Source organism: Pseudopodoces humilis, chromosome 3 (genome assembly GCF_049639895.1).
Source record: "Pseudopodoces humilis isolate 2021_Gansu_Grassland_sample_001 chromosome 3, ASM4963989v1, whole genome shotgun sequence".
Lineage (NCBI taxonomy): Eukaryota > Metazoa > Chordata > Aves > Passeriformes > Paridae > Pseudopodoces > Pseudopodoces humilis.
In genome coordinates, this window is record NC_142202.1 from 11,322,743 (window position 1) to 11,343,473 (window position 20,731).

General features: G+C 43.4%; 1 protein-coding gene across 1 annotated transcript in view; it reads left to right on the plus strand.

Moving 5' to 3' along the window:
- Positions 1-287: 287 nt before the first annotated feature.
- The window catches only part of ABHD12 (abhydrolase domain containing 12, lysophospholipase), a 37,834-nt gene continuing 17,390 nt past the window's right edge, over positions 288-20,731 (plus strand). The window contains exons 1-2 of the mRNA XM_005533007.3: positions 288-505; positions 19,806-19,930. Coding sequence (XP_005533064.2) covers positions 360-505; positions 19,806-19,930 — 271 coding nt within the window. The 5' untranslated portion in view covers positions 288-359. The remainder of the gene's footprint in view (positions 506-19,805; positions 19,931-20,731) is intronic.

The following is a 20,731-nucleotide window of genomic DNA, read 5'->3' on the forward strand; positions in this document are numbered from 1 at the left end:
CTTCATAGGCACACGGAGCCCCGGCCCTCAGCAGCGCCGCCCTCTCCGCGCACCGAGCGGCTCCGGTGCCGCGGGGCCCGGCCACAGCGAAATGGCGGCCGAGCCCTTGCCCGCAGTAGAGATGGCGCCACGGCCGCTCCGAGGCGCTGGCGGGCGGGCCGGTGGGGGAGGCGGGGATTGGCGGGGGCGGTGGGGGGGCGGGGCGAGGGGCGCGGCTGGAGGCGGGGATTGGCGGGCTCGGCGGAGGGGCGGGGCGCGGGGCGGGGCCGGGCAGTGCCGGGCAGGGCGCGCGGCGAGGGAGCGCGGCCCCGCTCCGCTGCCGCCGTCTCCGCCGCCGCCGCCGCCGCCCCCGCCCCGGCATGAGCAAACGCAACGAGTCGGACACGGTGGAGCATGAACGCGCCGCCGCCGTGCCCGGGCCCCTCGACAAGGGCTGCAGCCTGAGGCGAAGCCTGCGCCTGCCTGCCTCCGCCGCCGCTGAGGGCATGAAGCGACCGCTGGGCAGGTGAGCGCCGCCGCTGCTCCGACGGGCTTTGTTATCCCCGTGTCACTGTCTGCCCGCTCCCGGCGGGGGCACCGGGAGCCTGCCGGGGAGCGGGGCTGGGTTTTGCGAGCTGAGGGGAAGGGCTACTGCCGCCGGCGCCCCCCGGCCGAGGAACCCGCGGGACGGACAGGTATGCGGGCCCGGGACGTTCCCCACCTCAGCCCGGCTTCCCTGGCATTCCCTGTGTGCCCGGAGGGCAGGAGCCGGCCCCGCGGTGCCTTCAGTTCTCGGTGCAAGGGTCTGGTTAGAGAGCGGGGCGGTAGCGGGACCGGCGGACCCAACCCGGCCAGCCGAGGATGGGAGGGGTTTGGTGCTCGTACCTGGGCGCTGCTGCGTCCAGCCCCCTTTGGAACAGACAGGCGTTCTCCCGAAAAAAAATGGCCAGCACGGAATTCTTCCATCAGAGAGCGTATTTGGAGCAGCAGGGCCCTGCTGGTAGGATGTCTGCGTTTTTGGAAGAAGCTGGTGGCCGTCAAAGTGATGTCTTTCACATAAATGAATCAGATTTAGGGGTCAGTAGGAGAAGCTGACGTGCGTGACTCCCTTGGAAGGAGTTTAGCCGTGGCTTTTTGCCAGCTATGTTAACGTTTTAAACGTTTTGTACATATTTATAATGGGGAAATGTTTGTATACCTTTCTAAAAAGGTGACAGTAGAAGGTACTTATCACCTGGACCCTTCATCGTGCAAGATTTTGGGGGGATGCAGTACACGATGAAAACTTGGCTGTCTGGCCCTCTGCAACTGCGAATCAAGATACGATCTTTTAGTTTCACCTAAACCAGTATGGTGGTATTTTTTGTGTTTTGGAAGTGTGAAGAATGTGTAATGATTAAAATAGCTGTGTGGTTTGGGTAGCTGCTACCAAATTGCTGTGCTTCAGCAATACAGCAGCCGGATTTTTAAAAAAACAAAAGGAAAAAAAAAAAGGTGCTTATCAGTGCATTTCTAGTAAATGAGCTATTGTGGATGTTTCTCTGCTAAATTTTCTGAGATTTTTTTCTGTTCTCATAGACAAAATTTACATTTGAAAAGAGCTGTGGAGACTTGCCATGTTCAAAGACAGAGGCTTTAAAATGTGATTTCTTTTATTGGGTAATAGCTATTTAATTTTGTGCCCTGGAGGTAAACCTTTGGGATGCTGTCTCTGCTCTGTACATGTTATGACAAGCTTTTGGTAATTGAAAATGGCGCTGAGTTGATTTCTCATTTTCTGTGACTGTGCAGTGGATCAAACTGCGACAGTGCTCTGCTTCTGTAACATTTTAAAATTTGGTATATCTATTCTTTTTGTCCAAGTGGACCAGTGGCACTCGAATGATGTGATGCTGGCTTCTTCAGCATTATGAATGGCACTCAAGTACCTTTTACTCAAATGGAAATGCTCTGTCGGTGGTGAGCATTGAGCAAGCCCTAAGAGCACCGAGTGCAGGCTGTTGGCTTGGTCTGGCAGGCAGGTGCTTTGTGGATCCCAGACACAGCACAGCTGTATTGGGAGGGCCAATAATAGGCTAAAAATAGGGAAAGCACATCCTGTCTGCAAAAAAATTTCTTGCTTTTATTTCTCCATTTACACATTTGAAAATGGTCAGCAGTCAAGCTTTCCTTATTTTTCTCCATATTCAGCTTTTAAAGCCTGTTTCAGAAATTCCTGAAGTCCTACATGGATTCTGGCCCTCCCCCCGCCTGCTTTCTGCCCCCACCTCCTCCTCTCCTTTTTGGGTCAGGTACTATATTCCACACAGCAGTGTTTCTCAAACTACTGACACTGTAGGAAAATCTTGTTGGAAGCTGGCTTTTCCTTTTCCACATTTTGAAATATCTATATTTCTGTGATTTTTTTTTTTTAATTTTTCTTTCATGCTGTCCTGTGTTGTCTTCCTTTCTTACTGACTTTCAGTGGACCTTCTCTGACATCCTCACCTTGTGAGCCTTCAGACAGTGGATTGCAGGCAGTTACCTGTCACTTATGTGGCCAACAAGTTGCTGTTAGACCATCTAGATCCTCATATTTTAATATGCAAGGTCATGCTGTTATTGCAGCATTCCTTATACCGCTGGAAATAAAAGTAGTGTTTGATTGCTGTTTTCAATGGGTTACATCAGTTTTACTCCCCAGCTTGCCGAAGCGGTAAGGTGAAGCAAATTCAGCTGCAAGGTTTCTGGGATGGTGGAGGTGGCATAATATCTGAAATTGGAGATTTGTACCACAGCAGACTGTTCTTGCTTTGCTCCTTGATGAAATAGTTAAAATCAACACTTGAATGCTGTGTTAAAGGGGAAGTCAGGCTGTCTGCATCTCATGCTGCTGTTCTTTAGTCTCTGCAGACTTGGGGAAGCAGCACGTATGTTTGGCTTCATCATGTGGGTTTCCACCTCTTATTTGTAAATGATACAAGGCACTGGCTGGAAAGGCAAACCAATCCCCAGTAGTGTGGAGTGGCTGCGTGGTTCTGCGGCCAAGGGCTGATCATGTGGCATATTCCATGGGTCAGGAGCACGGCGTGGGGGGGCTGCAGAGGCAGCTGTCTGTAACTGCAGCAGGGCTGCTGTGTGCCCTTCTCCAGCACAGCTTTTCCTGCTCACACCCAGCTCCTCAGCAAAGGCTAAATAGCACCTTAGGTGATGTTTATGGAACACAGTGCTGGCTTACTAGCGGCAGCAGTTTGTTCTTGCAGCAGTATTTTTGAATTTTACCAGCACTGCGTTTGCCCCTCAGTTTTTGTTCAGTCATACCATCACAATGTACTCATTCATCCAAGAGCTGAAACTCATTCTAAAGAGGTGGCTGTGCATTTTGACTGGCAACTACTCTGTTACAGAAAGTGTGTGCATGTGCTTGAAACTGTAATGGAGATGGATATCTGATAAATAAGATTTATGTGGCTTTGGCTAGTGCACAGTGCAGTCAGTGTGGCTTTTCTTAAGTGGTTTACAACGAGAAATGAACAAAAATATAGGTATTTCCATTTTCTTCCATGGATAGCAGTAAAATCTAATGTGATGGTTACCTAAGCACTTTACAAGTTCCTCCTTTAAAAGTGTGTGAATGATTTTTTTTTTTTTTAAGGAGCTGTTTTGTCTGAAATTATTAAATGCAATAATACAGTAAATAAAGAAGTAATTAGCAGTGCTCACTTTTTCTGGTATGTGTGTTTTGTGTGGATGGCCATTCCTCTAATATTTCTGTTGTGAGACATTTTCCAGGTGACAGCGTTGGAAGTGCTAGATGGATATTAGGGTAGCATTGTGTTTTGGGTACTTTCTGTGACTCATTGTTGTGGTCGGTGGCTGTGATGTTCTGAGGAAATGCATTTGAGCAGCCATAGATCTGGAAAACCTTTATGTGGGAGTACAGAGAATAGAGAAAATCAAATGAGCTTAATACTGGCATTAGATAGCAGAGCAAATTCTCCTATTTCATTTTTGCTGAACCCTGATCCTGGTGATAAAAAGTCACATGCATGTTACCCTTCACTTCTGTGACCTCATTGTTATCTGATCCTCATTTAATCCCAATCAATAGTCAGACTATAGATGTGAAGTATGAATTCTAGGATAAACACTTGTTTGCTACAAATGTTAAAACTTGTTTCTGTCTCTCTCCGTGCTGTGGAGCAGTGAAGCGCTTCAAATCCCCTATGTGTGAGCTGATTTCCTCGATTCTTCTGTGCTCTGCCTTGCTGGAGAAGCTGCTGTCCCTCAGGCTCCCTTCAGCTGTACCTGGTACCTTTGTTCCTGGAGACCCCCAGCTGCTGGCACAAGTCCCTGCAAGGAGTGTTTTTGGGACCTTCCTGCTGGCTGTCCAGCCTGTGCGGCCCACCAGCTGGATAATTTTGGACTGACACTACATTTTGGTGTAGTTTCAGTTCCACTGCAGTCAGCCTCATTCTTGTTTTTTGTGGTGCAGCTTTCTCCTGGGAGGCAGAAGGTTGCTTTTGCAGCCTTTCCTGGGTATTTTATGAAAATGCAGGGAGGTGCTGAAGAAGAAGAGTCTGCAACAGCCTGCTCGTGTCTTCCCCTCTGATGTAGCCGAATTTTCCTGGAACAGTGAGTGTGCTCAGGCATGTCAAATGCGATGTGTGGTGACCCTTGATGCCATCCTGCCCCAGCAGCTGAAGGGCTTCATGCCTTCCCATGTCTCTTTGGATTTAGCCAGCGGTGTCTTCCCTCTGACAGAAAACTTGGCCATCTCCATTATCTGCTCCTGTGTCCTCTCAGTGCCCCATCCTTATATCTCTAGATCTATCCCTCTTTCTCCTGATGTTACTTTTTTAGAAGCATTTGCAGAGTCTTTTGTGATTATTCCAGTCTGTTCCATTGTAGCAGAGATGACAAATACTTGAATTGTTCTCCTGCAAGTTTCATCAATATATTTAAGGATTTTTTTTCCTCAAGTGAATTTTATGCTATTGTGTCTCTTAATTGCTGTCTTCAGGTTAAACGAGTTACTTGTCAGGGCTTTCAAAAGAGGAAAGAGGCTGCCTGCATAGAGATATTTCATCAGTCATGCAGCTTTTTCACCAATTCCACCTTCCTACTGGGTAACTGCCTCTATTTCAGTTGTTCTTCAGCAGAGTTCACAAAGGAGCTGGGAAATGGTTTCCAGTTGCTTGCCTGTTCTTTCTTTCATAGTAAATACAGGTTGAATCACAGTCCCTCCTATGGGTAAAATATGAAAAAGCAATTTCCTTTGTGTGAGGGCTTTTTTTAGTGTGTGGGGTTTGTTTTTTGTTGGTGGTGTGTTGGCTTTTTTTATTACAATTCTCTTTTGCAGAGCATGCGCAGCAATGTTTTGCTCAGATATGACAAAAAAAATGGGGTTGTGTAACTTTTTTCCACGTGTATGTCTGCTTTATTTATTTGTTTGTTTATTTATTTAATTTTTTGAATGGTGTCAGAGTAGCTCTGCCTCCTGTTTTGTCCTGTGTATTGTCAGCCATTTTGGCAGCTTATGGCTGGGGAATGCCTCTGAATTGCTCCCAGGTTACCTGTTCAGGGCATTAGGTGTTTGCTCTCCACAGCATCTTCCCAGTTTGTTCATCTTTTCCAGCCATTACAATTTTCTTTCCTTGTTCTCATCTTCTCCTCACTCTTTCTCAAAGACACATTAGTCATTTGGCAAAAATAGCAATATTCCCTGCAATGTGGAGAATTATTAGTATTATTATTGTGGGCTGTTTTAATTTTGGATTTTTTTTTGGTTTTTTTTTAGGATTTAAGGGTTTGTGAGGCCGTTGTGTTGACATGTAGCAGTTTTGTGCCTCGGTGTGTTACTGTTAGAGCCTTTCTTTTTTTCAGCGTTTTCATCACTGACTTTGGGGGTATTTTTGGTGTTAAATAGGTGTGGTTTACTCTCTTAAGCATCCCTTGGGACTCATAGCATCCTCCTGCAGGTCTGTCTGTATCATCTAAAATTTCTTTCCTTGGATCCAGTGTTCCCATGAGCTTCTCTGGATTTTCTGTAATAAAGCACAGCATTTTTTTCTGCTGGATCTGCTCTGTTATGTCCTTCAGTCTCTGAGCAGTTTCCTCAAGTCCCCATATTTCTCATGGAGACCTCTGTTCAAGCAGGCATGTTCAGGCTGAAGAGAGCTTGACCTCTGGTTTTGTGTTGGTCTCCTTGAGCTCCTGATTTCCTTGTAGTGCCATATTTCTGACATCATACTTGCCCCTGGGTTCCGTTGTTCTGCTTTGATGGCTTTTGCCTGAATTAATAATTACCACGCTATTGCTAATTGCTACTACTTTACATTACTTTCCACTTGGGAGCTGTATGAGTTGCCTCTGCTTGTTTGAGTACACCTAAACTTCCCTTGGGTTTGGTAACTCCTGGCACCAGCAGGGCTTCCTAATCCTCTCTGGAGTGAAGGTGCCTGTGGAGACCAGGGTCCTCTCAGCATTGTCACGTTCTTTTCTATCTTTTTTCTATCTTTTCTGGCTTGTGGTTGCTGAGCCAGAAATCAAGTTCTCTGCAGATGCCGTCACGGGTCACTGCAGTCAATCTGTAGGTTTTCTCCAGGATGCAGTGTAGAGGCGTTTCTTTTTGGTGAGAACAACATTGTGGTTTTTTTTTTTAAAGATGATGGTGACATAATTTCCTCTCCAGAATCCCCTTTCTGCTGTATGTTCGAGAGGCCTGGTGTACCCCAGTAGGACTTCTGTATTTGAAGGGCACTGCCTGCTGAGTCTGGGCTCCTTTGAAAGGAGCAGTAGTGCTTGCTTGGGAGGCTGCAGCCAAGTTACTTTGTCCTCCTAGGCCTGAAGGGCAGGTCAGATTATTTTGGTAATCATGTCAGGATGTGAAATTAGTGAATAGGCTTCTACAGCAATTCCCCTATAAAACCTGGGGTTTTGTAAGCTTGGTGGGTAGCTGTACTGTATCCTGGTGTTGGTGTTACAGCAGTGGCCAGCTTCTGACATCGGGAGTGAGTGACTGCAAGCAAGGGAGGTTTACTAAGGATGTAATGTGAGAGCCCTATGTTAATGTAGCCGTGACTGAATCAGTACCACAAGAAGATTAAAAGAAAGTGCTTCAGCTGTATTAAAAGGGTAATAGGAGACCTAGGAGACTTTAAAGCCATTAGCCTGAGGTGGAGTCTGTGCAATTTAAATTGCAAGAGCTAATTTGAAATTCAGTGGAAGAAGATTTAACAGCTAAATATATATACTAATGAAAGTAGATCTGTCCTGTGGAAGGACACTATAAAATGTGACAGGTTTGTCAAGATTACAGCCTGGTTGATCAAAGTATCATCAGTAAAATTGTTTCTCCAAAGTACTTGATTTTATACTGTAGTTTATTTTATTGACATTGCTTGCACTGATAATGGAGAGCATGTTATCTCTATTGAAAATTGGCTCAATGGAGAGAAAAACAACTGGGGAATTACAGTGGGACCGATGCTTGGGTTCAAGGGTGAGTAATTTTGTATATCAACCATCCCAAGGATGAGTTGGTTATCAGTTACTATTGATAAAAGTGGGAGGAGGAGAGGGTTGATAAGGGTTGATGGACAGAGAAGTCAGCAGTTTGGAGCAGATGGCCCCATAGTGAAAAGGCCATCAGGACACAAGTGTAGCTGGCAGGATGGTGGAGGGGAGAGGGTAGGGGTTGTAACTGTGGGTTAGGAATGGTGACAGAGTGTGAAGCTGTTCCACATAAGTCACCTCTGTAAGCTGTCATGTGTCCCTGAATATCCCTTATCCAGACAGTGAGGCTGCCATCTAGGCTGTGGACTTTTGCCTTGCTGGCACGCATCTCTTTCCTTCTCTCTCTCTCTCTAAGCAGTTGGTGAAAGTAGTGCAACACTTGGCTTCAGAATCTGCCTCATTCTTATTGCAGGCAATTCAAACTTTCAAGCAGAATTTCCTAATTTTAGACTCTATCAAGTGCCTTGATCATTCACTGAGCTAACAGGAACCATGCCTATTTACTTTTCAAATCAAAGTGTTTATTTAACCCAGATTTATTTCAAGATTATAACTCTTACTGAGAAATGGAGCAATAGAAAAGATTGTTAGACTAGAAGATTAACTTCTAAAATACAAACACTTGAAAACATTTGAGATAAGCCCCACAGCTGCCCTTGTTCAAAACTATCTGTCCAATTTGTACCCACTTAAAATGGTTGTTAATTCCTCTTGCAAAAGAGATTAGAGTTGAGTAATAAGGGCCATAAGGTCATGTGAAGCCTCATCTCCCTTTTTACTAAAAGTGTGCAGAATAAAGGATTTCATGTGGCATAACTGAAGAAATACCCTCTTGCAAGGGTACTCTTCAGTGGCATTGTGCAAGCTCAGAGCAGAGAACAGAAAATGCATTTACGCTATCCAGAGCCTGGTTTCCCTTGCCCTGGCAGTAAATCTTCCCCTGGGGTGACTATTCTGAGACAGAGGAGCCTACACAAATGAGGATGATGTAAACTGGAAACTTGTAGTCAGGGCTTCCTTCCAGGTTGCAGCATCCTTGCTTGTGGAGCTAAGCATGTTCAAGGTGTTTAAGAACTGAGTAGATTTTAAGACTTCTTGGCATCCTCAGGAAGGGAAACCTGGCACTCTTTTAGCCCTTAAAGCAGTCCTATCTCACTTTTTGTAAAATTTTGATCAGTTTCTGAGCAGCTTTAGGAAGTAGGAATAAAGCTGACAATACAACTTTTATACTGCTGAATGTGAAAACTGAATTGCGCAGAGTCATTGGAAATAGCCCATTCTCATTTGTCTCTTGCAAATCCAGCAGAAATGCGGTGACTGACCTTTGCTTTCAGTTTCTGATAGCGTTGGCTGTCTCTTATAAAGCATTATTTTCCCCTTTTTGACTACCAGAGTAGGGACCACATTTCATTTTAAGCTTTGGCAGGCTTTGTACAAGTGCTGCTCAGCGCAGTTGGTCAGAGCATGGTGCTAATGACACCAAGGTTATGGGTTCAATCCCTATGTGAGAGTTGGACTCAATGATCCTTGTTGGGACCCTTCCAATATTCCCTCGGAATATTCTGTGGATCTGTTTTGTTTCCCTGCAGTTAAGTAAAAACACCAACACTTTGGAGTTTGTGTTTTCTGGGTTGGCTCTTGAAGGCTTTGTAGTGTTAGCAATGGCTTTGGTTTTAATTGTCCTTAATTTTTTAAGCCTTTGTCATTTTGGAGTTCTTCCCTCCACAAGACGATAGCTAGAGCTGGAATCCCCAGATAAAGCACAGATGAACACAGAAAGAGATTAATCTGCCTGGCTATATGCAAAATGACCCCCTGTTCAAAGTGTGTCAGGGCCAGCAGCAGTTCTGTATCTGCTCACACATCTGTTCTTTAACCATGGCTGTTTTATGGCCATGCACTGTTTGTTAAGCCTCCCTTTTTAAACGGGTCACAATTACAGAGGACACTGTGACTGCCAGCTGAATGTAACTGTGCTGGGCTGACAGTCAGCATATGTAATGTTTTGGCATTGTTTAATGTTCTTGTTTGCTTGTATGCTTCCAACGGGGAACAGTTGGTCTATTGTAATCAAAATGTATTGCTAACGATGTGTTCTGAATCTAAAAGGTGGCAGTATCACTGCTAACACAAAAACATTCTTTTTCTTCAGGCTTCTGAGAAGGAATGGCTTCTGATCTCTGCCAGCAAAAGTAGAGCTCTTTCAGCTGGAAAGTATAAGATGACCATTTGCATATATTCGAAAGGAGGAAGGTCTACAATATACAAATTAATCTTTTGCTCAGGTGATTTAGATGAACGCCAGAGTGGTACTGCTACTAGTGGTATTTCTCAGGCTGTGTGGCTGCCTCACAAGAATTGCTACGTGAAAAGATGATTTCATGCTTACAAAGTTGTGCTGCTTGGAAATACAGATCTGTTCCCTCACATGTATCCACAAGAAAAAAAGAGTGAATCTGGATTCTTGTTCTTGCTGCAAGGTTAACACACGCATGCGAGTCTGTCAGGTTTACAGCGTGTTAACAAGAGCTAGTTGGTGGTGGGGGAATTGGCTTGGCTGTACTGTGTGCTGCCTCAATTATGGCATGCATTCAGCAGGCAAGTGGCTTTAAACACAGGTTAGGAGCTGTGGTGGAGCATTACGTGTCTGAACTAGTTCTGCTCTTGAACCTTTGCTTGTGCACCTTGATACTTCTCCCCATGAAGGTGAGTGTGGTTGGGAGAAATGAGCACTGCTGCTCCTATAAAAACCAGACTTGGCTGTTCTCAAGCTTCTGTTTTGTACTTCCAGTGCTGTTGCAGGCTTTTGGTGTTTATGCTCTGCTTTTTTGTCTTTTATTAGCAGACAGCTAATGTGTTCCCCAGCTCATGGAATAGTGATAGGGCTGTGCCTTTAATATAAACCAGCTGTCAGCTGTGAAATGAGTAGAAAACCTAAGAATTCGGTAAACACTGTGGAGGGAGTGTACTTCCATCACAGTTGTATCTCAATGCCAAGCTCGACTAAAATCTAATGTGGGTGACTTCAGATTTGATTAGTGTCAGCAGCATTGCTGGGTAGCTCTGGAGAAAGTATGTTCTTAGAATTTAAACAAGGGCTTGTACCGGAACGGTTTTGGCACAAACTAAGCGGGTGTTGCAGAAGATGCATTCAGGAAAAGTCAACAACTTAAAAACCCTAATCCCTAAGCCTGCTCTTCTGTCCCAAAAGTCAATTGTCAGATCGCTGAGGGTTTAATTATTTGTTGTTTGCTACATACTTAAAATGATGGTAGCATCTGCCCCTTCCTTTTTAAAATGTAGCTTTCAGGTTAATCTTGTCACACACAGTTCACACTAATGCTAATACCAGTGTACCCAAGCATTGAAAAATTACATAGTTGCTGCTTAGTCCATGCTGTCAGCATACATTTTAAAGAAACTGGGGCTGTACTGCCAAATGTTCAGCCCATTCTTGTCTCTGGGTCCATGAAACATGTAGATTTCATGCAGTTGGAATGTTAAGTTATAAAGACTGATGTTCCAAGCTCCTGTCCTTCAAAGGATGTGCCAATGCATAGTGATTTAATCAGACAAGCTGTGTTATTACTGTGTTTAGGGTAGCCAGTTTAGTGGTTATGAGGAGGAGAGCCCAAGCCATGGCACTGGGAAGGGATAGGGTGCTGATGGGGGAAAAGTTAGATATTCCAAGTCCCTGTCCTGTTAAATGGTTGTGAGAGCCTTTCCCTTGCTTGCTTCATTTGTTCTGCTTTTTGCAAGCATATTCCATGGACAAAGACCCATGCATTACCTGCAAGCTGCTCTGTTATTTCTGCTCATTAATGCTGTACACTGACTTGCCTTTCCCTCCCTTCATGGGCTTGTTTTTGTTTTTTTCCTGCAGTGCTCTGAGTCCTGGCATAACCTTTGCCAGCATTTCAGTGCTATCGACCAACTGATCAGCAATGCTTTCCTCTTACCCTGAATGCTCATGACACATTTCCCCAACTTAATGCATCAGGATCTTGATTCTTTCGTGTCCTACCCATGTTTTTTCCTTCTTCTCCAAGCTGAAATGTGCTTGTGAGGGTCTCAATAGCTGGAGTTTGAGGTCCCCTCCTGAAAAACTCAATTAATTGAGCTGCTCTCCTTTACTTTGCAGTTATATCTCTTGGAGGTACACAGCTAGATTCTTGACTGGCTAGATGGCTTCCTTCTTGCTGTTTACTTGTTTAAGTTAATGCTTAATCACCTGATATTAATCAGAAGGAGGCACAGAAGCAGTCTGTGAGGGTCTGGGCTGTAAGAAGGGAATGAGGTAGTGAAGTAGGGGACTGTGGGGGAATTTGGGAGCTTAAAGTTTCAAACCTCACCTGCATTCAGGTAGCTGGAACAACAATGAAGCTCTTACCCCAGCCAAAAGGATATGCTTTGTAGGCTTTGTGGGACTAGATAGTTTGCAATAAAGAGAGGGAAAGGAATGTGTCTAAGACAGTGGTTGTACAATCTCTGTAAGCTGATGCCATGGCAAAAAGAAAAGGTCCTGGAGCCTCCTTTGAAACCTTCTAGGTGTTTCTGCCACAGCTCCACAACCTACCATCTCCACAAACCTACCTATTTGAAAGGCTAATTTTATGTATATTTTCATGTATCTGCTACAATGCAGATACAGGGTTGGGTCTTTTCTAAGATGAACTTGTTTTTGTGGCCCCACTAACCAGTGCCAGCTTCAGGCTGCATAGGTGTGAAGTGAATGGAAGGTGGGATAAACTGCAGAGTTTACTCATGGAGAGCTTGTCAAATGAACTGAGGTAATTTTTCTGACTGCAAGTGTTGGGAGTGTGTTTTAAAGATGATAGAAGTCCAGAGAGCCTAACTAAAAGCAGCATCAATAGTCATTGATGCTAGATGTTAAATTGATGTTAGATGGGGCATTTTTAATGGAAAATAAGGGGTGAGGTGCTAAAAGTGCTGATTAGCATACAGAGAAAATATTGTAGTTCTGTTTGCTGACATGCAGCACTTCTCTGGAGCTGTGTATGAAGCTTTCATGGTCTGTCTGTGATACTGCTGTAAACAGAGAAATAAGTTAGTGCTTATGATAGCTTTCTGCTGTGCTTTAGACATACAACATCCTTATCAGAGATTTTTTTTTTTCCATAATAGTAGCAAAGAAAAATAAATTTCAGTAGCCAGCAATGTTTTTTTATTGTTAGAACTGTTTGTTAGCATTTGTGAGGAAGGTCAAAGTTTTATGGGTGTATTGACATCCTGTAATTTCTGGGTTTTGAGGTTTTTCCTTGGTTCAGACACCTTCACTTTCCATCACTAGTGGTGGTGTGTCTTTTTAAAAAATAAGCTGTCACAATATTCTGAGAAACCTGAAGGTAGAGCTTGCATGCTTGGAAAGATTATCAAAAAGCTCAGCTTTGCTTTCCTTTTATCTTCTATAATATTTTAATTTTTTTTAAGTGCAAACTCATAGGCTTTAAATTTGTTGCCTTTCCCCCACCTTATTAAGCCCATTATTCCTGTTAGATTGTCTTTTAATTTAAAGAGAAATGGCAGAACATCCCAAATCTTTGCTTCTGGGTACAGTCAGACTGTGGAGTGCTGTAGCTTTTCCTGAGCTGCATCTCTGCTGATGGAGGCTTGAATACTTTGCTTCATCCTAGCTTTTAAGGCAAATATTTAAGAAGGTTTGCTTAGTGTTTTATTCACCTCTCTCTCCCACTTTTCCATTGATACAAATAGGAATATTTAGTAGCTTTAGCCAGATTTTGAGATTTGGGTAGCTTTTTCTGTCTCTGCCTTGTGGGCAAATTATTCAGCTTCTATGTATTCTGGTAGCATTGTTTTTTTCCTGTGAAAAATCATTTGCCTGATTTGTTGCATGAAGCTAGCAATCTTTAGTCCATTCAGCTCAGCTCTGGGTCACCAGAGGGAGTTCATGAAGTGTGGGCTGTCACAGTTTGACAAGTGTTTGTGGGAGGAATTAAGCAGACAGCTGTGTAAGGTAGCGTGTCTTTTCTAGGATGAGGAGAAGGGACTGGGATCTTCTGGGATTTTCTTGGGATCTTCTGTAGCCTCTTTGCTGTTCATATATCTGTGACATGACTAAAACAGTCCCTGATTTCAAATTATTTTAAGTCAAGTGATGAACATTTTGGATGCCACAGTGATGAGAGTGGTAGGACAAGGTATAAATTTGCCTGTTGCATCTTCTGTACCTTTGATGCCATAGAATAGTAGTATACCTTGTATTAATTGACTGATACTTCCACACAACAGATCCAACAACTCTCAGTATTTGGGTTTACATGCAGATGGATTTGTACTTGAATTAGAGAAGCTGTCAAAGAACAAATAAGACTTTCCTACCGTGTCCCAATAGCTGAAAGATCAGATTGTCTTTTGAAACATCAAAAAAGCAAATTGTTTCTTTCACAGACATGGCATGTGTCAGTAACAATTTATTCCACTGCTGGATGCCTGCAAAATTGCTGAGTCCTTCATCCTTATAAAAATATATTCTGCATGGCTCTGTGCAATAGAGTACCTTCATTATTTTGAATAAGTGATACTTGTGTTTAGCCTCAGCTGTTGCCTCAGTACCATGCAGCTGCTTGGAATAATCACATTTTAAGACAAGTAGGTGTTTTCCTAAGTAATCCAGTGATTATTTAGGAAAACAAGCACCATCACTCTGAATATCCCTCCTTTCCTACTTCTTTCCCCAGCTGTGTATGCTGATCCATGATGCCATATGGTCTGGAATATCCCTTTGGTCAGTTGGGGTCAGCAGTTCCAGCTGTGTCCCCTGCCATCTTCTTGTGCACCCCCAGCCTCCTTTCTGGTGGGGTAGTGCTACATTGCAGTTTAGTTTTTGAAGGGGAGACTAGAATATTTCTTCAGATAGAGCAAAGGTTCAAAATTTTAAGGAACTTTTGGTAATAGATGGTGAAGGAATCTAGTAGAGCTAATTTTTTTTTCATTTTCCAGATCTTTCCAAGGGCAAAAGTTTTCAGGAGCTGGTTGAAACTAAAATTCTCTGAGAATGCAGTTTACCATGCAGTTTTTGTACATGATATTTTCAGTTGTTTTGTGAAACAAGTTGGGGGTGGGGGGGGGAAAGAACAATGCCTTTATATTTGTGTCTTGTTTCCAGGATTGGGGTTTGACTTTTTTTTTAGATGTTTTCTTAATCCCTAGAATAGGAAGATGTGTTTGGAGGATTTGATTTCTCTCTTTGTGATGTTTCACAGTGAACTCATCCTGTTAAAAGTGCCAAAGGGACGGATCAGTAACTCAGACGCTAAGAGTTCTGGCAAATACTACTGTTTCCACTGGCTTTCAGTCAAAGATGTGTTTTCAGGATTGGATGAATTTTCTATAATTCAACTTCCCTTTTCTCTACAGAGTACCTACAGTGAAGCAGAATTAAGAGTTGGCTGCAGATTTCATTGAGAATTCTATACAGCAGTGCCCAGAATAGCCCAAAATGAGTCATGTGATTGCCTGTTTGCCCATGCAGGTTTGTTCACTATGCAGAATCCAGGAGAGGGTAAACCCCTGGATATGAGCATCTTTTCAGATTGCATTGAACTGCACATAAAGCAGGTTTTTCAGCAAACCTGTAAAGAACTCACATTAATCTTGTAGTGGAAAATTGAGTGTTGCTGCTCAAGCTGTCCAAAAGCTGCTGGTACCAAGTCCAAATGGAGAGGAGAGCCTGAGAACTCAAATTCAGGAGCTGAGAGGCTGTCTCTGTGCGTTCACACAGCTGAAAGGCTAATAGGTTTCTTAGTTTTTTAACTTTTTGACAAGGAACAAGTGAAATAAAATGAAAGCTTAATTGGACTGGGTGGCTCAGGTGGCAGAGGAAAAAGAGATTGGATGATCCTTCAGGGCCTGCAAGGAGAAGCCCTGTGCAGCACCTCTGCCCAGGCTTTGTGCAGGAAAGGAAGATGAGTGCTCTTAATGATCCTACCTGGGCTAGAAACCATCTCTTGTTCAAAGCAAGGCTAGCAAGGAAAGCTGGAAGGCTTGCCAGGGGCCTGATGTCCAGACTGTCCTGCCTTTTGCATGGCTGCTGTATTGTTTCTTTGTGCTCCTGTTTGACTTGGGACTCCACTGCAGTTTCCAAGGTGTAGAATAGGTTGTTTTGTCTACAACTCTGTTGACCCCCCAAAAATCATCCCAGTCCCTTAAATTGCCTTTGGCCCTCATTTTTTTGAATCTTTTGCTCATGTGTATATCTACCTCCTGATTTTATGCTCTTGATCCTCAGCTGAGGGAACAAATGTATTAATTTTTTTTAAAAATATGTTTTCTGTTAGTAAAGTGGGGGGATGTGTTCTTGTTATGCCATATATTTCTTTTTTCCTCTACCACCCATAAAGTCACTTCTGTCACCTGGTGATCAGGAGGTACCTTGTGTGATCAAGGTCTTGGCTTTCCACATCCTGTGCTCCGAGTTCCTGCTGAGAGACCAGTGCTGGTTTGCAGTTTGAAGAGCTGAGGACATGAGGGACTCCAGATCAAGTCAGAGTGACAACATTCACTGAGCAGAGAGCCTCATACTCTGGTGTCTGTGGACATTTTGTTTCACTCTTGCCCCAGGCAAATCACAAAGGGCACATGGGCTGTGGGTGTGTTTGTCTATAGATGCTTTTGGGACTGCAAGCACAGCCTGTGTGTTTTTCTGATAAATGTTATCCTTGCTCCGCTGCAGCTCTGATGGGATCAGTTTTAGTCTCTTGTTTCACCCTTGGCCTGCCCTTTCACCCTGGTAGCACATCTGATCAGGAGATGCTAATGGAAACACTCCTGGTGTAGAAATGATTCAGATGATCTGCAGCAGAAATTATTTTAATCTGAATCTGGATGCAAGAGTATGCCACAGGATTGGGGTGATTGGACTTTGTTCATGAAACCTCCCAAGTTTGCCTGAGAGGAGGGGGCAGCTCTCAGGAGAAGCTGTCATGAGAGGACTCCCAGCTTCTCCTCACCAGCAAGATACACTGTGCCCAAATGTAAAATGTGCTTGTTCTGGGTGAATGTAGGACCTTCATCCAGGTGTAAGTTACCAGGAAAACCTTCTGTCACACTTCCAAGGGAAGACTTCCTTCTGTCAGACTTAGGTACGTCTGGAGAGGGAATGTACTTTTCCATGTTCACTTCAGGAAAGTGCATGAAGCAAAAACTCCTTCGTGTTTTGCCTGTGTTTGGACAGATGTTGGGCAAAAGCCTTTGGTAAATGCAGGGGGGAAAATGTGGTGTCAGGGATTTTGTTTTATTTTGGGCTGACTTGGGGTTAGGTGTTCTGTGTTGTGTGAGGTGTTTTGTTGTTTTGAGGTTTTCTTAGATGTTGCTTTGATTGTTCCAGGAAATCAATTTCTGATATTCTTAGATATCTTCAGTTTGCAGCTGCATATTTTCTACATCACTTGTATTTTCCAACTAAGACCTGCTGAGTTTTCTGGTGAAAAGCTGGTGACAAGTATGTTGCTTTCACATGAGTACACCAAAATTTCCTTTTGCAGGGCATATATTTCCTGAAATAGCTTTTCTACCAAGCAAGAGGAGTTTAATTTAGCTAAACTGCTCACTGAAGATTTACCTGATAATTTCATAATGTCTGTACTTCAGTGTATATTCTTGGATTTATCAGGGGAAAAGCTGTCTGGTGGATAGAAGCTTTGCCCTGGTTACATTGTAAGTAGACATCTCCCTGGAGATGAGGTGTAAATGTCATGTTGCTGATTAGCATCTGACATGGGGCATGGGAGCAAAGAAAGGGATGCCTCAGTTCAGTCTCCAAAAAGGAGAAACTGGAATCATTGCTGAGCAGTGAGAGCGTTACTTGGATATCCTCCTCAGTGTCTTCTGCTCCTGGTTCCAGCTTGTGGCTGGGCCATGAGAAGTACTTTGCCACCCAGGTCTCTGAAGAGCCCCTCTTTTGATGTGCTCTGGTTGTGCCTGGAGGAGTTAAGACCTGGCTCTATTGTCTTCTTAAGTGAATATGGTATTTATTCTGTAGAAGTGAAATCCTGGCATATGCAGAATTCCCCTGGGAGAGCTCTTTTTGGCTGCAGCAGGATCTAGGCCCCAGGCAAGAAAACTTGCTAGAAAGCCCCATCTTGCCTGGCTGCTCTTCCTTACTGGGAAGGTGGTGAGGGCCGAGTGTCTTGGTTTAAGACAATTGAAGGCATGGACACTCCAAAATTAGTAGCTTTAACTACTCCCTTTTTGCCAGTAGGGAGAGGTGAATGGGAGTAGATCTAAGTGAAAGAATAACTAGACAAAATGTTTAACAAAACCACGCTTTTCTCATTGAAGAGAGCTAAGTTAGATTTCAACTGCTCAGCAGTTAAATGTCAGCTATCCTTTAGTGGTCTCCCTTTGTCTTCCACAAATCCATTCCAGCTATGAAAATAGGTGGTAGGTGCTGATGTAAGGGTGGCTGTGGAAAGCTTGGCTTAATCTGAGAGTAGGGACCAATGATCAGCTCAGTGATTAGCCCAAACAAAATGTTGTGTGGGTTTTTTTGCCCAAAGTTGTGAGCATAGGTTGGTTGGTCCGAGGCTTTGGTACTCACTAATGTTCTTCTAAAGCCCCTGTTTTGTATAATTTCCTCTGCTAGTCCTTTGCTGTTTCTGCATTTCTTACTTTAGGAAACTGGGATTGAGGTGTGGAAATGTCACTGGAAGCCTTGATGGAGTTCTTTGCCTCTTCATTGTCAAATTTGCTGTGGGAAGTATAAAAATGTGTTGAACCTTTGAACGTGGGCATGTTGCAGCCACAGCAGGGTGACAGTGTCTTAGTAATACGCTTTTGCCCCTCTTGGAAAGTGACAGTTGCTTTAGCTTGTGAAGAAAAGGGCTTTAATTTTGGTACTACATGTTTCTGGAGTCTAGAATGTGGTGCCAGGGTTAGAAGAGGCAGATAGACACTTGTAGGCAGGTAGTAGTAGTGTGGTGAAGGCAGGTTTTGGATGAATGAGAGGATAGCCTCTTCCCTGTGAGCACCTTAGCAGTCATGCCATAAACTTAGCAGAGCGGGGGAGATTGGAATGTCTCCTTTGTTGCTGTGCTGGAAAACAGTTCCTGAGAGCCTTGGCTTTTGGACCACAAAAGCCAACGAGATTTTGAAAATTTTGGTGCATTATTTCCATCCCAGTTCCATGTGTATGCTCATTATTCTTGTACAAATGTGTAAAAACCTGTTCTTTAGGCTTTCTATTTGACAATTTCAACTAGCTGACAGTGGCTAAACCCTCTTAGCACTAGTTTAGAGCAAGTTTAGTGTGTCAGCTCCAAGAATTTCCAATGGGAGATTAATAATTTCATGCCTTTTGGGAAAATTGTTCTCTGATTTCAGCTGCCTGCAGATCTCAATACTGAGAACTGTTTGCTCACTGGCATGGAACATGATTCTTGCTCAGGACTGTCTGCTGAAAAGCAACAGAAATTGTGTTGCCTGAAGGGTGGATTTTAGTTCTTGATTGCAGGGCTGGTTGAGAAACCTCAGTGCACATGAGATGTTGGTTAACTAAACCATTACAAGTACACCTTCATGTAAACATATGGGCATATATAGACATACATATGAATGTGTGTTTGGTAGTTATTCTGATACAATAAAGGGAATTTTGAGATACATCGCGTAACTAGCTGCTGTGTGTTACTTGATTGTTTGTTTGTTTGTTTCTGTTGGTTAGTATTTTTTCTGTAGCTTGTTCTTCCTAATCAGAATACTCAAGAGAAAATCAAGATATAATGTTGGGGCAATTATTAGAGAATAATGCTCCAGATTATGAATTTTATAACTTAGGCTTGCTTTCCAGGGCATTGAGAGGTATGGACCCTTTTAGCTGGACAAGGCAGAATGTCTGTTCCTGTCTGTACATGAGATCATGTGTAACTTTATCAGTCTCATTACACACAGTTCCACAAAATATGTGAAAACCTAACAGAACAAAATCTGATAGTGATCTAAATGGGAAGTATGGTTGGGCTACTTTTTGGAGATGAACATGTGATATGCATTCTGGAGGTTCTGAAATCTGTTAAGTTAGCAGGAAAAAAAAGCTCTTGTTACAGAGTCTTTTAAAATGTAATCAGTAGGGAGTTTCTATTCCCTTTTTCTAAGCTGTATGTCATCAGCTGGTATTTTGGTTACTTCTGCTTCTCTCAAACAACTGAAGCTACACAAGCTGTTTAAAATTAGGTTTTGTTTAAAGTATAAATGACCGGATTTAAAAAAACACCAAGCACACAGATTGTTGTGAAAATTGCTCCATAAAAAAATCTGCTGTGTTCAGCTCTTTTTATTTTTCTTTTATACAGGCGATATGGATTATGGTTTCGATTGAGGAAGTTGATACTCTGGTTGCTGGGAATGTACATAGCCATCCCGTTTCTAGTAAAACTTTGCCCTGCTATTCAGGCAAAGCTGGTCTTCCTAAACTTTGGTAAGTGACTCAGTTGGGTGGGTGGGTGAGGGGACAAGGGGAAGAGTGTGCTTGTCTTTCATTTGTTTGCCGTTACTTTCACCCTCCACGTGAACAGCTTGTCAAGGACACGAAGTTTGACGGGTTGTAAACTTCCCCAGACTGTGGCTTGGAAAGCATTCTCTGTGGCCCTGGTGGTTGCTGTAGCGTGTCTTTATATAAATAGAGTGACCAAACTGAAGCCAATTTTCAGCCAAAAGAGTTTTCCTTCAGGAATACTGTGCAATGTGTCAGGTGTGTTTTTCTGAAGGGTTCCACACAGTTGCATGAATACACAGCAAGCAAGTGAAATTAAATCCAGCAATCTAATTTTGCATTTAAACCTTGCTTATATTTTGTAATGAAGTTATGAAAAATATCTTCCTCTGATTGTGGAAGCTAAAGGGACCAACTATGGATACCTTGTTTTTTATATAACTTTGCTAATTTTGACTGAATGCTTTGCGTGTTCTCACACCTTGGATTGTGGTTGCTGTGAAGTGTGCACATGTGCAGGGCAGCTCTTGTGCTTTGATTGTCAGAACTGACAGCTACATAACCTGAACAGTGCAGGTTTCAGTGATTCTGCTTTTGCAGAGCTTTGTTAGGTCTCACTGAAGCCCCTTCCTCTGCTCATTCACAAGTGACCAAAATAATTGTCCTGCAGCATGTTCTTGTTGCTGTGTTTGCAAGGTTTCCTCCGTATGGTCTACTGTTTAGAGTAGGCTCTCTGTTTAGAGTCAGAGCAGAGATTTCTAGAGAAATTGTCCAGAAACCTGCCCT